Below are 12,949 nucleotides of genomic sequence, written 5' to 3' on the forward strand. Positions count from 1 at the left end.
TCTCCACCCCATGGATTCATTCTCCACCCCATAGATCATCTCTCCACCCCATGGATCAACTCTCCACCCCATGGATTCATTCTCCACCCCACGGATTCATTCTCCACCCCATGGAATTATTTTTCCATCCCCTAGAATCATTTCTCCATTCCATGGAGAAATCCAGTGGGTCATTTCTCCACCCCATGGATTCGTTTCTCCTTGCCATGGGATTACTCTTCCATCCCATGGGATCGTCTCTCCATTCCACAGAGAAATCCCATGGATCATTTCTCTACCTCATGGATTCACTTCTCCTCCCCATGGATTCATTTCTCCACCTCATGGATCACTTCTCCACCCATGGAATTATTTCTCCACCCTATGGAATTCTTTTCTCCACCCCATGGATTCATCTGCCCACCCCATGGATCATCTCTTGGAATCCTCAAAAGGAACCAAGAATTCCCCATGGAATTATTTTTCCATCCCATAGAATCGTCTCTCCGTTCCATGGAGAAATGCAATGGAATTATTTCTCCTCCCCATGGATTCATTTCTCCTCCCCATGGATTCATTTCTCCATGGGAAGGGGCAGGGAAAAGGTTGGAGGCCTGGGCAAGGAGTGGGGGAAGCTCCAGGAGTTCCCAGAATCCCTTCAGGACAATCCCTGGAATTGTTCAAATCCCAGTCCAAGCCAAGGATGGGATTCCCAGGAGCCCCGTGGGCAAATCCCACTCCTATAAAACCCGACTTGCTTTTAATTCAAAATAATATTCCAAACATTCAAAACACGGGGAAAACACCCGGAAAATACAAATGATTCCAAATTTATTCCAAAAACTTATTTGATTCCCAAAAAATAAAGTGCAGGCAGGAACGATGCCAGGATGCACCTGGAATTTTTATTCCCGAGACTTCAAAGGCGGCTCCGGTTCCAGCCGTGAATAATTCACCGAGGCACAGACAAAGAGCAGCAGGAAGGGGCACGGCAGGGAAGAGAATTCCCAGAATTCCGGAGCCATCGGAAAATCCCGGCCAGCTCGTGGGTTTGGGGCCATTTCTGCCGTTTCCAGGGGGATTTGGGGAGCAGGGAAAGGGAGGATGTGTCCCTTGTCCCCTGCTCGGGTCCTTGTCCCCAGCAGGATGTGCGTTCCAAAGGAATCCTGCTCTTGGAGGGAGCTGGGATCCTCAAATTCCTGCTGGGATCCCAAAAATTCCTGCTGGGATCCCCAGATTCCTGCTGGGATCCCAAAATTCATGCTGGGATCCCAAAAATTCCTGCTGGGATCCCCAGATTCCTGCTGGGATCCCAAAATTCCTGCTGGGATCCTCAAATTCCAGCTGGGATCCTCAAATTCCTGCTGGGATCCCAAAATTCCTGCTGGGATTCCTGCTGAAATTCCTTCTGGAATTCCAAAATTCTTGCTGGGATCCCCAAATTCCTGCTGAGATTCCTGCTGAGATTCCTTCTGGGATTCCCAAATTCCTGCTGGGATCCCCTCTGGGATTCCTGCCTGGGGTCCTTAGATTCCTGCTGGGATCCCCAGATTCCAGCTGGGATCCCTGCTGGGAATCCGCCCAGCTCCAGCAGCCCAGCCCGAATCCCTCGCCCAAAATCCAAACCCCACACCCAAACACCCCGGAGTCGCTCTCCGTGTCCCGTTTTCCCTCAGGTCCACCCCAAATCCCAGATCCCAAATCCCAAATCCCAAATCCGAGATCCCAGATCCCAAATCCCAGATGATCCCAAGCCCTGGCCCTGCAGGGATTGGTGGGGCTGAGGTTATTTTTGGGGGGTGGGTGCTGTAAAATGTAGAAAGTTCTGGAGGTGGGGAGAGGGAGCAGGTGCTGAAACCACACGAGCTGTGACAGGGGGGGCACCACTTCTGGTTCTGCTTTAACTTCCTGGGGTTATTTTTGGTTGTTTTCAGCCCTGCCAGGAGCCTTTCACAGGGCTCAAAATGCAGCAGAAGAGAGAGAGAGAAAAAAAAAATCATTTAGAAAAAAGTAATTTACAAAATATAAAAAATAAAATTCGTTTCCAAAGGTTCCCTGAGAGAATTGTTTGTAAAAAATGGGTTTTCCGCCCCAAAAGGGGCTGGTTTGGAGCCATCCCTGGACATCTCCTGAGAACCCACTGGACGCTGGTCTGGGTGACCAGGATCGGTCCCAGGCTGGGACTGACGGTCCTGGAGGGTCTTCCCAACTCCAGGAATTCCAGAATTCCATGGGAAAACCCTTTTGAGAGTCTCCTGCAGCCCGGCAGCTTTGGAAGAGTTTTGGTCCAGGATCCTGGTGGGAAAAGGAGCCTGAACCCCACGGAGCTGCCAAAACCATGGAGAAAGCTCCCAGAAATCCTCCTGAAATCCCAAAGAGAGGGAAACTGAGGCAGCAGAGATGAGGGGGGGAAGGGAGATTCCAGGAGGGGGAGATCTGGGAGATCCCAGTCCGGAGCGGGGTCGGGGACGTCGGAGCTGTTCCAGAGCCACCTTGTGGGGTCCTTCTGTCTGACCTGGGAGTGGAGACCCTTCAAACCAGTTCCAGATCCTTCTAAACCAGTTCCAGATCCTTCTAAACCAGTTCTGGATCCTTCTAAACCAGTTCCAGGTCCTTTTGGAGCAGTTCCAGCTTCTTCTAAATCAGTTCTTGTTTTTGTGAACCAGGTGCAGACTCACTAAAATAGATCTTTAAATCACTTCCAGGTTTTTAAGCCAGTTTCATGTCCCCAAACCAGATCCAGGCCCTTCAGATCAGTCTCTTTTTCCTTAAACCGGTTCTGGATCCTTCTAGACCAGCTCCAGGCTGGCCGTGGGGGCGTTTTCTGCCGTCCCACCATGCACCTGCAAGGACAGAGGGACACAAGCTTGGTTTGGGGTCGTGGGGGCTGATCCCAGCCCTGGAGAGATCCAGGGTTCGGTTCAAGGCTCTGGACCCCTCTGTGCCCGTCCCAGCTCCAGGGGTTCCGCCCCAGCCCGGGGTGTCCCAGCTCACCTGGTCTGGATGCTTGACCAGGGAATAAATGGTTGTGGCAGGTCCCCCCTCCGCTGGTTTGGCTTTAGTTCCGTCAGGGACGCGCTGGGGGAAAAGGATTTCAAAAGTTTTAAAATTTAAAAAAAAAAATTTAAAGATTTTAACAACTTTTAGGGCTCGGTGCTGGAAAAATGATCCCAAATCCAGAGCTCCCTCCAAGAGCCACCTCTGGAGGTGTTGTCCCATCCCGAGGCCAGGTTGGAGCATCCTGGGACCGTGGGAAGTGTCCCCGCCCATGGAATGGGACGATTTTAAACTCCCTCCCAACCCCCAAATCCCCATTTCTCTCTGATCCCTCCAAAACCGAGATTTTGGGGCTGGGCACGGAGTTTTGGGCAAGCTCAGGCGCCCTTGGGCCACCTCCAGCTGTGGCACTTCCTGGTTGGAATTCTCAAAGGGAGCCAGGGACTGTCCCGCTGTCCCCGGGGTGTTCCCCGGGGTGTCCCCAGAGTGTCCCTGGGGTGTCCCTGGGGTGTCCCCAGAGTGTCCTTGGGGTGTCCCCGGGGTGTCCCCAAGCCCAGTCTCACCTGCTGGGTTGGGCCCACCTCGGCGTACACGGTCGTGTAGTCGTTTGTGGCCCCTGCAGATGGGGAAGAAAAGCAGGAATTTGGGGATTTGGGATGCAGGGAATGAGGGAATCCCAACCTCAGGAATCCAGGCTTGGGTAAAACCTCGCCCCCCGAAGCCCCTCGGAGCTGCTGGAGGTGGGAATTGCTCCTCGTCCCACCCCCCCTGGCGCTGTGGAGTTGGGATGAACTTCCAGCACCAAGGACAGGGAAAATCCGCCCTGTTTTGGTTTAAATCCCAAATTCCTGGCTGCTTTTTGGAGGACAAAATCCATTTGTTCCTCCTTCACGTGGTCCCCCCCATTGCTCATGGAACAGAGGGGAAAAGGGGGATTTAAATCCCTTAAAATTCCATTTTTGGGGTAAATTTCCCTTTGGAATTCCTGGATGTTGGTCTGGGTGTCCGGGTGGGGATCAGGCACAGCTTGGACTCGGTGGTCCTGGAGGGATTTCCCAACCTCGGGGATTCTGGAATTCTTGGCTGGACTGACCCTGAGTCCCCAGGTAGAATTCCTGGCTTTTCCCCCCAAACGTCTCTTGCCAGCTTTTATTTTTTCCCGAATTCCCTCTTTTATTCATGATCCCACAGCTCCGCTCCCAGCTCCCCCTTAGTGGTCTGGGATGAAGTTTTCCAGCAAAAAAATGGAGGGAAAATTGGATTTCAGGAATCTGGGATCCTCCCCTGGGATCAGCCCCTCCCACTCCCCGCCAGGACAGAGGGGTCAGGGTCCTTCGGCTCCGATCCCAAACCACGGCACCGGGGATGGTCCTGAATGCAATTCCCTGGCTATTCCCACCAGGCAAAAGGGCCGGGAACTGCCCCAAAATCTCACCTGTGTCCCCAGGCTTGGACTGGGAGAGGCGGAATTTCGTCCAGCCTGGGGGAGATGGGACAGAATCAGAACCTCAAATCCGCCCCAAATCCGCCCCAAATCTGCCCCAAATCCGACCCAAATCCACCCAAATCAGCCCCATCCTGGCTCTGCCCCCCACCCAGGTCCCCCTCCTGCTCCCCAGGGCTCCAGGGATGGTTTTCCACGCTCACCTCTGGATTTCCACAAGAGCAAGAAGATAATCGACAAAGACGCCGCGATTAAAATCCCGGCTAAGATCAAGAACCCGCGCCCGACCCTGACTGAGCTGCTGGAGAGGGAGCCTGGAAAAGGGAGAAGATCTCAGGGGAGGGGGATCAGCCCATCCCATCCCATCCCATCCCATCCCATCCCACCCCATCCCATCCCATCCCATCCCATCCCATCCCATCCCATCCCATCCCATCCCTATACCCCAACATTCCCGCTTTTCTCAGGGGGTCGGGATCAGCCCATCCCACCTTCCCCTCCACCTTCCCATGGCCCTCACAGGAAGGGGGATCAGATCATCCCAACCTCAACATTCCCATCTCCATCCCAACCCCAAATCCAACCTTCCCTTGGCTCTCAGGAGAGTGGGATCAGCCCATCCCAACCTCAGCATTCCCATCCCATCCCAACCCCAACCCTCCCGTGTTTCCCAGGGGATCGGGATGAGCCCAGCCCAACCCCAAATCCCAGCTTTTCCTGCTCTCAGGGGAGTGGGATCAGCCCATCCCCAACCCCAAATCCCAATGTTCCCATGGCTCTCAGGGGATCAGGATCAGCCCACCCCAACCCCAAATCCCAATGTTCCCATGGCTCTCAGGGAATGGGGATCAGCCCATCCCAACCCCAAATCCCAATGTTCCCATGGCTCTCAGGGAATGGGGATCAGCCCACCCCAACCCCAAATCCCAATGTTCCCATGGCTCTCAGGGAATGGGGATCAGCCCACCCCAACCCCAAATCCCAATGTTCCCATGGCTCTCAGGGAATGGGGATCAGCCCACCCCAACCCCAAATCCCAATGTTCCCATGGCTCTCATGGGATCAGGATCAGCCCATCCCAACCCCAAATCCCAATGTTCCCATGGCTCTCATGGGATCAGGATCAGCCCACCCCAACCCCAAATCCCAATGTTCCCATGGCTCTCAGGGAATGGGGATCATCCCACCCCAACCCCAAATCCCAATGTTCCCATGGCTCTCAGGGGAGTGGGATCAGCCCATCCCAACCCCAAATCCCAATGTTCCCATGGCTCTCAGGGGATCCGGATCAGCCCATCCCAACCCCAAATCCCAATGTTCCCATGGCTCTCAGGGAATGGGGATCAGCCCACCCCAACCCCAAATCCCAATGTTCCCATGGCTCTCAGGGGAGTGGGATCAGCCCATCCCAACCCCAAATCCCAATGTTCCCATGGCTCTCAGGGGAGTGGGATCAGCCCATCCCAACCCCAAATCCCAATGTTCCCATGGCTCTCAGGGGATAAGGATCAGCCCAGCCCAACCCCAAATCCCAATGTTCCCATGGCTCTCAGGGGAGTGGGATCAGCCCACCCCAACCCCAAATCCCAATGTTCCCATGGCTCTCAGGGGAGTGGGATCAGCCCAGCCCAACCCCAAATCCCAATGTTCCCATGGCTCTCAGGGGATGGGGATCAGCCCAGCCCAACCCCAAATCCCAATGTTCCCATGGCTCTCAGGGAATGGGGATCAGCCCACCCCAACCCCAAATCCCAATGTTCCCATGGCTCTCAGGGGATGGGGATCAGCCCAGCCCACCTCTCCCCCACCTGTCCCCGGCTCTCACCTGCACAGAGCACCCCGGGGATGGTGACGGTGACGTTCCTGCTGCTGACGGGGTTCCGTGCCGTGCACGTCAGCCGCTCCGGCTCATCCTGGGATGTTTCGTTCACCAGCAGCACCACGGAGCTCCCGTCCCACGTGTGCTCCCCCACCCTCCAGGTGTAGGAGACGTTCCCGAGGCCGGCGCCGGGCGCGGAGCAGCGCAGGGAGGAGCTGCAGCTCCCGTCCGAGCAGTTCTGGGCCTCGCAGGTCACCGTGGGCTCTGCCAGCTCCCCTGGGGACACCGGGCTGTCACAAACCTCTCTTTGAGCGTGAAACCCCCCAAAAGAGCACTAACAGCACCTACTGAACACCCGCAGCGTGAAGGTGGATGTTTTTCCGTCAATGATTACAGAGTAGGTCCCGGCATCCTCCATCCTCAGCTGGGAGATGGCGAGCGCGTGGCCTCTCTCAGAGACGGCAAAACGGGTTTTGAATTCGTCTTTGTGAAATAAGGGTTGAGGAGGGTCCTCAAGTGCCACAGTCACGATGGGATCATTCCCAAAACTCCAGAGTGCTACATTTCTGTCTGGGTTGTGGGTGCGGAGGGTCACGGACCTGCCCAGGACCCCGATCACCTCCGTGGGGTCGCTGGCGCTCGCTGGGGAGAGAAAGTGGGGAGAGAACTTGAGATGGGGGTGGGATGGAGGTGGGGGAATGTGGGATGAAGGGGGGCTCAGGGTGGGATGGAGGTGGGATGGAGATCAGTGAGGGGGGCATGAAGGTGGGATGGAGGTGGGAGAAAGTTGGGGTGAAGGAGTTCTGGGTGTGGGATGAAGGTGGGATGAAAAGGGGAAATGAAGGTGGGATGAAAAGCTGGGATCAAGGTGGGATCAGGGTGGGATGAAGTGCCAGAACCCAGAGGATGAAGCCCATCCACGCTGGGGCTGTTTGAGGGCTCATGGGGGGCTCATGGAAGGGTCCCTGGGTGAAGGAAGAGCACGAGGCCACCCCCAGGCCGAGCCCCCACAGCCTCGAGCCAAGGACGGAGCCCAGAGGGGACCTGAGAGGGAAAGGAGAACGAGGAGCTGAAGACAGCCCGGCCTTGGACACTGCCGGGGGTGCACGGGGCAGCTCCAGCACAGCTGCTCCAGGCTGGCCACTCCCTGTGGCCACAGGCAAGGGAACTTTGAAACTGTGGGCTCACTGTGACAGCTCCAGGAGCTTCTCGTGTTGGGGGCACCAGACCTGGTGGGATCTCACCATTCCAGGGGGACTCTCACCATTCCAGGGGGGATCTCACCATTCCAGGTGGGATCTCACCATTCCAGGTGGGATCTCACCATTCCAGAGATGAGAACCCTCCCACACTCCTTTGGATGCAGCCCAGGACAAGGTCCAGGACCCCTCTGGACCCTTCCCTTCCCTCCACTGACCACACCAGGACCTTGGCTCACCAATTTAAGGAGGAAGGAGTTGTTTTCGTTATTTTCACAACTTCCCATTTCCAATTCACCACGTCACCCCATTTATACTGGGAATGGAGTTCTTCTTCCCAGTTTTCCTAACAGAGAACTGATCCTGGCCCAGCCCCGAGCTCGGGATTGGAATTTCTGGCTCCCTCAGCCTCAGCCACCCCTGGGACACCGACAGAGGAGCACGTGGCAGGAAAAAGCTGCAGGGGAAGATAAACTCGCAGGAAGAACGAAGTCTGGCATGGTTGCCATGATAAACCTCCCTCAGAGTGGGGAAGGGCTGAACTTTGCCCAATTTCCCTCTTTTCAGCCCGAAAACACCCCAGGATGAGACCTCCAAAAACCAGGAGGCAACGTGGAGAGGAGCAGGAGCTGAAGGCAGAGCAGGATGTCTGGAGAACATCTGGGACAGAGGCTGGGCCAGAGGTGAACACCAGAGGTGGGACCTCCTCACCCCTCTTTAGAGGGTTCCCATGGCCAGGGGAGAGGCCAGGGTGTCTTTCCCCTTGGTTGCCCCATCACTCCCCCCTGGTTGCCCCATCTCTCCCCCTGGTTGCCCCATCTCTCCCCCTGGCTGCCCAATCCTCCACCCCTCTGGAGCTGACCCCACACGTCCCCACCCTCCTGGGGGTCCCCAAAACCACCCCAAACCCTCCACAGGCTCCTTGCCAAGGGACAAGGAGCACCTGGCACGTGCAAAGGGGCACGGGGATGGAGCCTGGAGGTGAAAATGGGAGGGAGAAGGTTGGAGAGGGCTTGGAAAGGTCGGAAAGGCTCGCTCTGAGCACCAAAGTCCCAGCTCAGGGACCTGAGCAGGACAGGGAGCTCCTGGAGCTGCTCCTTGGAGGAGAGACCTGGAATTCTTGAGAGGTTTGGGTTGGGAGGAACTCAAAATGATCCCGTTCCACCTCCCAGAACCTTCCAGCGTCCCACCTGGCTCCAACCTGGCCTTGGTCACTCCAGAGATGGCGAATCCATGGAATAACTTCTGCCAGGAGCACCTGGGCAGCAGCTGGCCAGAGGTGGGCACCAGAGATGGGCACCAGAGATGGGCACCAGAGATGGGCACCAGAGAGGGACCCCAGAGAGGGACCCCAGAGAGGGACCCCAGAGATGGACCCCAGCCCCCTAGCAGCAGGTTTCCATGGCAGCAGGAGCTCCACGGCAGCCCTGGATCCCAACATTGGAATTCAAATCCACCCCGTGGAGCTGCTCTGGTGGTCCCACACAGCCCTCGACCCCAAAAACCCCAAAAGCACCCCAAGATCTCCTTCCCGGGGGACAAGGAGGACCCAGCACTCACTGGTTTGGAGGAGGAGCACGAGGGTGGCGAGAAGATGGATCCAAAACACGTCCATGGATGTCCGAAAACGGAGAGGATTTGGGGCACCGCCACCCAAAAATGCCATGAAGAGGAAGAAGAAGAGCGCCTGCGTGGCTTTTCAGTGCCTGGTGGGGGGAAGTGGCTTTCGATGTGGTTTGTGAAAAAAAACGGAGCAGCAAGGAGGTGCAATTCTCACTCAAAATGGAAATTTGAGGTGTTTGAAACAACCACTGGTTTCCACGGAAAGATGACGGTGGCCCAGGAGTGTCACCGCTGGGACAAGTGGCTCAGGTGCTCCATGGGACCAGCCCAGTTCCCTCAGCCTGGGCCGTAATGGAGCTGCTCCAGCCCCCTCTGTGTCCCCCAAAAGCCACCCCTGGACATGGGACAATGACCATTTTGGGAAACAGCACTTCCCCAGTCCAGATTATTCAGGGAAGGTCACATGAGGATGGTCGTGGCGAAATTTTGGGGTGAGGGGGAAGTGAACTGCAGCAGATTTAAAAACTATCCTAAAATGTTCTAAAAATATTCTTTAAAAATGGATTTAAAATCCTTAAAAACTCCCCTGGTTCCTCTACTCCAGTGAGGAACTGGGAGCTGCTGACCCAGACTGGTTTGGGGTGGAAGGGACATTAAGGACAATAAATGGGGCTGGAAAGAGGATTTGGGGTGAGAACGAGGAGGATTTGGGGGCTGAAGCAAGGAGGATTTTGGGGTGGGAATGAGGAAGATTTTGGGGCTGGAAAGTGCATTTTGGGGTTGGATACTCCTCCCCAAAGCTCCCGGTCCTGCTGCTGCGGTGCCCGAGCTGGGGACAGCGGAGCCACCGCGATGTCCCCAAGTGTCCCCGGCGCTCGCTGCAAAGGGAAAGCAAAACCCCCAAAACCCCGCGCCCTGCCCGGGCAGTTAAAATGAATTCCCTCCGAGCTCTGGGGCTGAGAGCGCCGCAGCCCGGCATGTCCTTGTCCCCTCTGCCACTGCGGTGCCCTGGGGGTGACAGCGCGGCCCAACCCCCCCGCAGGAGGAGGAGGAGGAGGAGGAGGAGGAGGAGGAGGAGGAGGAAGGAGCCGCACGGAGCCCGAGCAGAGGAAGTCCCCGCCGGGCACTCGCAGCCCCGAGGGGTCCCCGCTGCGCTCCGAGATGTCCCCGCCCGGGGGTCGCCGCTGTCCCCCCGCGCTGCTGGCGCTGCTGCTGGGGCTGGCCGGGAGCCGAGGTGAGGAGGGGGCGCGGGGGGGGCCGGGGGGGCTGCGGCAATTCGGGAATTGCGGGGAATTGGGGGATGGAGGGAAAAGCCGGAGCGGCGAGAGGGGCTCGGGGGGATGGAGAGGGGCTCGGGGGGATGGAGAGGGGCTGGCTGCGGGTTTGGGGGATTCTCCTCGGTTCTCTCAGCCCCCCCTCGCCCAGGGAGAGCCGAGCCGGGCCGGGCCGTGACGAGGGGCCGGTTCCCCTTCCTGGGCAGCGTTTCGGACGTGAAGTTTGCCTGAAAGTCGCGACTCCCCCGGTTCTGGTTTAGGATTCCCGGAATGCGAAAATTCAGCTGTGACCGAGGGAGGGTCGCTGTGCCTGAGGCCGGAGGAACCCCCGCGGGAGTGGACAGAGATCCGCTGGAAATGGGATATTAATTCAGGAACATGGCAGCGGATCCTGACAGCCCGCAGGGATGGAGCTGTCTCCTATCTCAGAGGTCCTTTCCGTGGGAGAGCGAAATTCCAGCCGGGAAACCTCTCCCTGTGCATCTCCCCGGTTCACAGGGACGATCACGGGCTCTATAGGGCCGAGTTCGAGAATTCGGGAGCGATTTCATCCCGGTGCTTCCGAGTGTCCGTGTGGGGTGAGTGGCTGGGTCCTGGTCCCCTGTCCCTTGTGCCCATGTCCCGCTGTCCCCTCTGACCCGCGCTGTCCCCGCAGACCCCGTCCCGCAGCCGGAGCTGAAATCCCAAATCCTGCAGCGGGGTCGGGGCTGGTGCCGCCTGGCCCTGCTCTGCTCCAGCCCCGGGAACGTCTCCTACAGCTGGGCCTGCGCCGGGGATCCCCCCGGGCAGATCCCGGGGCAGATCCCGGAGGAGATCCCGGAGGAGATCCCGGAGGAGACCCCGGCGATCCCCTCCCGGCTGCTGCGGAGGCTCCCCGAGGGCGCCGAACCCCAAATCTGCCTCTGCAACGTCAGCAACCCCGCGGGGTGGAGCGCGGCCCGCGCCCGCCTCACCTGCCCAGGTGATCTTCCCGCGGGTGCCGGGCTGAGCACTGCGGGTTTTACAGGCCAGAAATGGGGGGAAAAATTGTGGGTTTAGTGCTGGAAAATACTGGGTAAAAATCGTTTATGGAGGTGTAAATTATATAATTTTAAATCTAACATTTGTATGTAATATACATAATTTTTGTATGTATTCTGTGTAAAATCTATAGTTATGTATATAAAATCTATTAATAGCTATAAAATATATACTTATATACATAATAGGTATTCGTATAATATTCTTATTTTTATATATAATTTATACTTATTTTTATAGAGCATACGCTTATTTTTCTATATTATTACACTTATTTTTATATACTATATATATATATATAATAGAAACTTATTTTTATATCTTTAATCCATAATTATTTAATTTTTTTTTATTCTATATAAGGCAAAAATATCAGTTTAGAGATTCAGGGGATCCTGGAATGCTTTGGGTGGGGAGGGACCCCAAATCCCAGCCCAGTTCCAGGATTCTGGGATTCTTTTCCAGAAATTCCAGAGGATTTCAGCCGCTGGAGACCTCTGGCCGTGGCCGTGGCCGAGGGGCTGACCCTGCTCCTCGTGGGCTGCTGCTGCTGCTGGAGGGAGAGGAGGAAGAATTCCCAGGAAGGTTTGTCGGGAATGTGGGGGGGGGATCCCAAATTTGGGGGTTCTGACCCCAAACCGACCACTGGAACCCGAAAATCTGGGAGTTTTGGATTAAAAAATCCCCCAAATGCCCCAAATCCCCCCCGTTTCCTTGCAGGATAACGGGGGCTACAGGCGCTTCCCAAATCCACAGGAATGGGAATTCCTGGGACCCCGGAATTCCCATCCCGGTGGAATTCTCCTCCTGGGAACTGCAGCCCCCACTGGGATCCATGGAACAGAAACATCGAGAAATTCGGGTTTTTCCCCCCAAGATTCAACCCCCAGCTGCGCCTCGGAGCGAAGATCTGGGGATGGAAAACTGCGGAAGGGATGGATTTGGGATTGGGCAGCGGGATGGGAATTCTGTGGGGTTTGTAGGGTTTGGGAACTTGGGAATCCCTTTTTATATTTATTTTCCTTGTTGTAAATACGGCTGAGCCGCACAATAAAGTTGTTTAATTAATTAACTGGCTGATTAGAGCCTGGGGAGCGGGAAGGGAGTGGGAATTTTTTGGGGAATTGGAATTCTGGGCTGGAATTTTGTGTGGGGATGGAGCGGGGGAGGTGACCCCGGGGTCGGGATTTTCCTTGGGATCGCGATAGAAAGGGGTGGCGCCTCCTCTCCCTCATCCCAAAAATCCTCGTGGCCAATTCCGGGCGTTAATTGGGATCATCCACAGGGAGGGGACTTAGGGAATTGCGCCATTCCCGGTGTTTCGGGGTGATCCCAACGCTTCCTCTGCTCGTGGAAATCGGCGCTGATGGAGAGGTGGGGGCGGGATTGGGTGGGAAAAGCTCAGGATCGGTGAAAAGGGCGGGAAACCCTTTGGAAAAGGTGCTGGGAATGCCTGGGTGACGCCTCGTGGAATCATGGAAAATCCCGGTTGGAAAAGACCATCCCAGCCACCCCAAAATCCGGGATTTTCCCTGAAATCCACCCCGAAATCCCCCTGGAGCAGCTCCAGCCCCTCCTCATCCCAAAGGACGAGCGGGGACGCCTCCGTCGGGGCGCTGTAATTTATCCTAATGACCCTCATTTGCATACCGGA

The 12,949-nt window shown here is 56.2% G+C and overlaps 2 protein-coding genes across 2 annotated transcripts; one reads left to right on the forward strand and one right to left on the reverse strand.

Moving 5' to 3' along the window:
- Nucleotides 1–788: 788 nt before the first annotated feature.
- LOC132340183 (T-lymphocyte surface antigen Ly-9-like) lies at nt 789–9,462 on the reverse strand. The gene is made up of 8 exons (XM_059871027.1): nt 8,999–9,462; nt 6,588–6,881; nt 6,246–6,515; nt 4,624–4,734; nt 4,412–4,456; nt 3,540–3,592; nt 2,974–3,057; nt 789–2,822 (listed from the first exon to the last, which is right to left on the reverse strand). Exons 1-8 carry the CDS (start codon nt 9,102–9,104, stop codon nt 2,769–2,771), a joined length of 1,017 nt encoding a protein of 338 aa, XP_059727010.1. The 5' UTR covers nt 9,105–9,462; the 3' UTR covers nt 789–2,768.
- A 607-nt stretch (nt 9,463–10,069) lies between these two features.
- Nucleotides 10,070–12,195, forward strand: LOC132340188 (natural killer cell receptor 2B4-like). The gene is made up of 5 exons (XM_059871034.1): nt 10,070–10,235; nt 10,536–10,853; nt 10,931–11,236; nt 11,761–11,880; nt 12,016–12,195. The coding sequence occupies exons 1-5, from the start codon at nt 10,163–10,165 to the stop codon at nt 12,018–12,020; spliced, it is 822 nt and encodes a 273-aa protein (XP_059727017.1). The 5' UTR covers nt 10,070–10,162; the 3' UTR covers nt 12,021–12,195.
- Nucleotides 12,196–12,949: the final 754 nt, after the last annotated feature.

Source organism: Haemorhous mexicanus, chromosome 31 (assembly GCF_027477595.1).
Source record: "Haemorhous mexicanus isolate bHaeMex1 chromosome 31, bHaeMex1.pri, whole genome shotgun sequence".
Lineage (NCBI taxonomy): Eukaryota > Metazoa > Chordata > Aves > Passeriformes > Fringillidae > Haemorhous > Haemorhous mexicanus.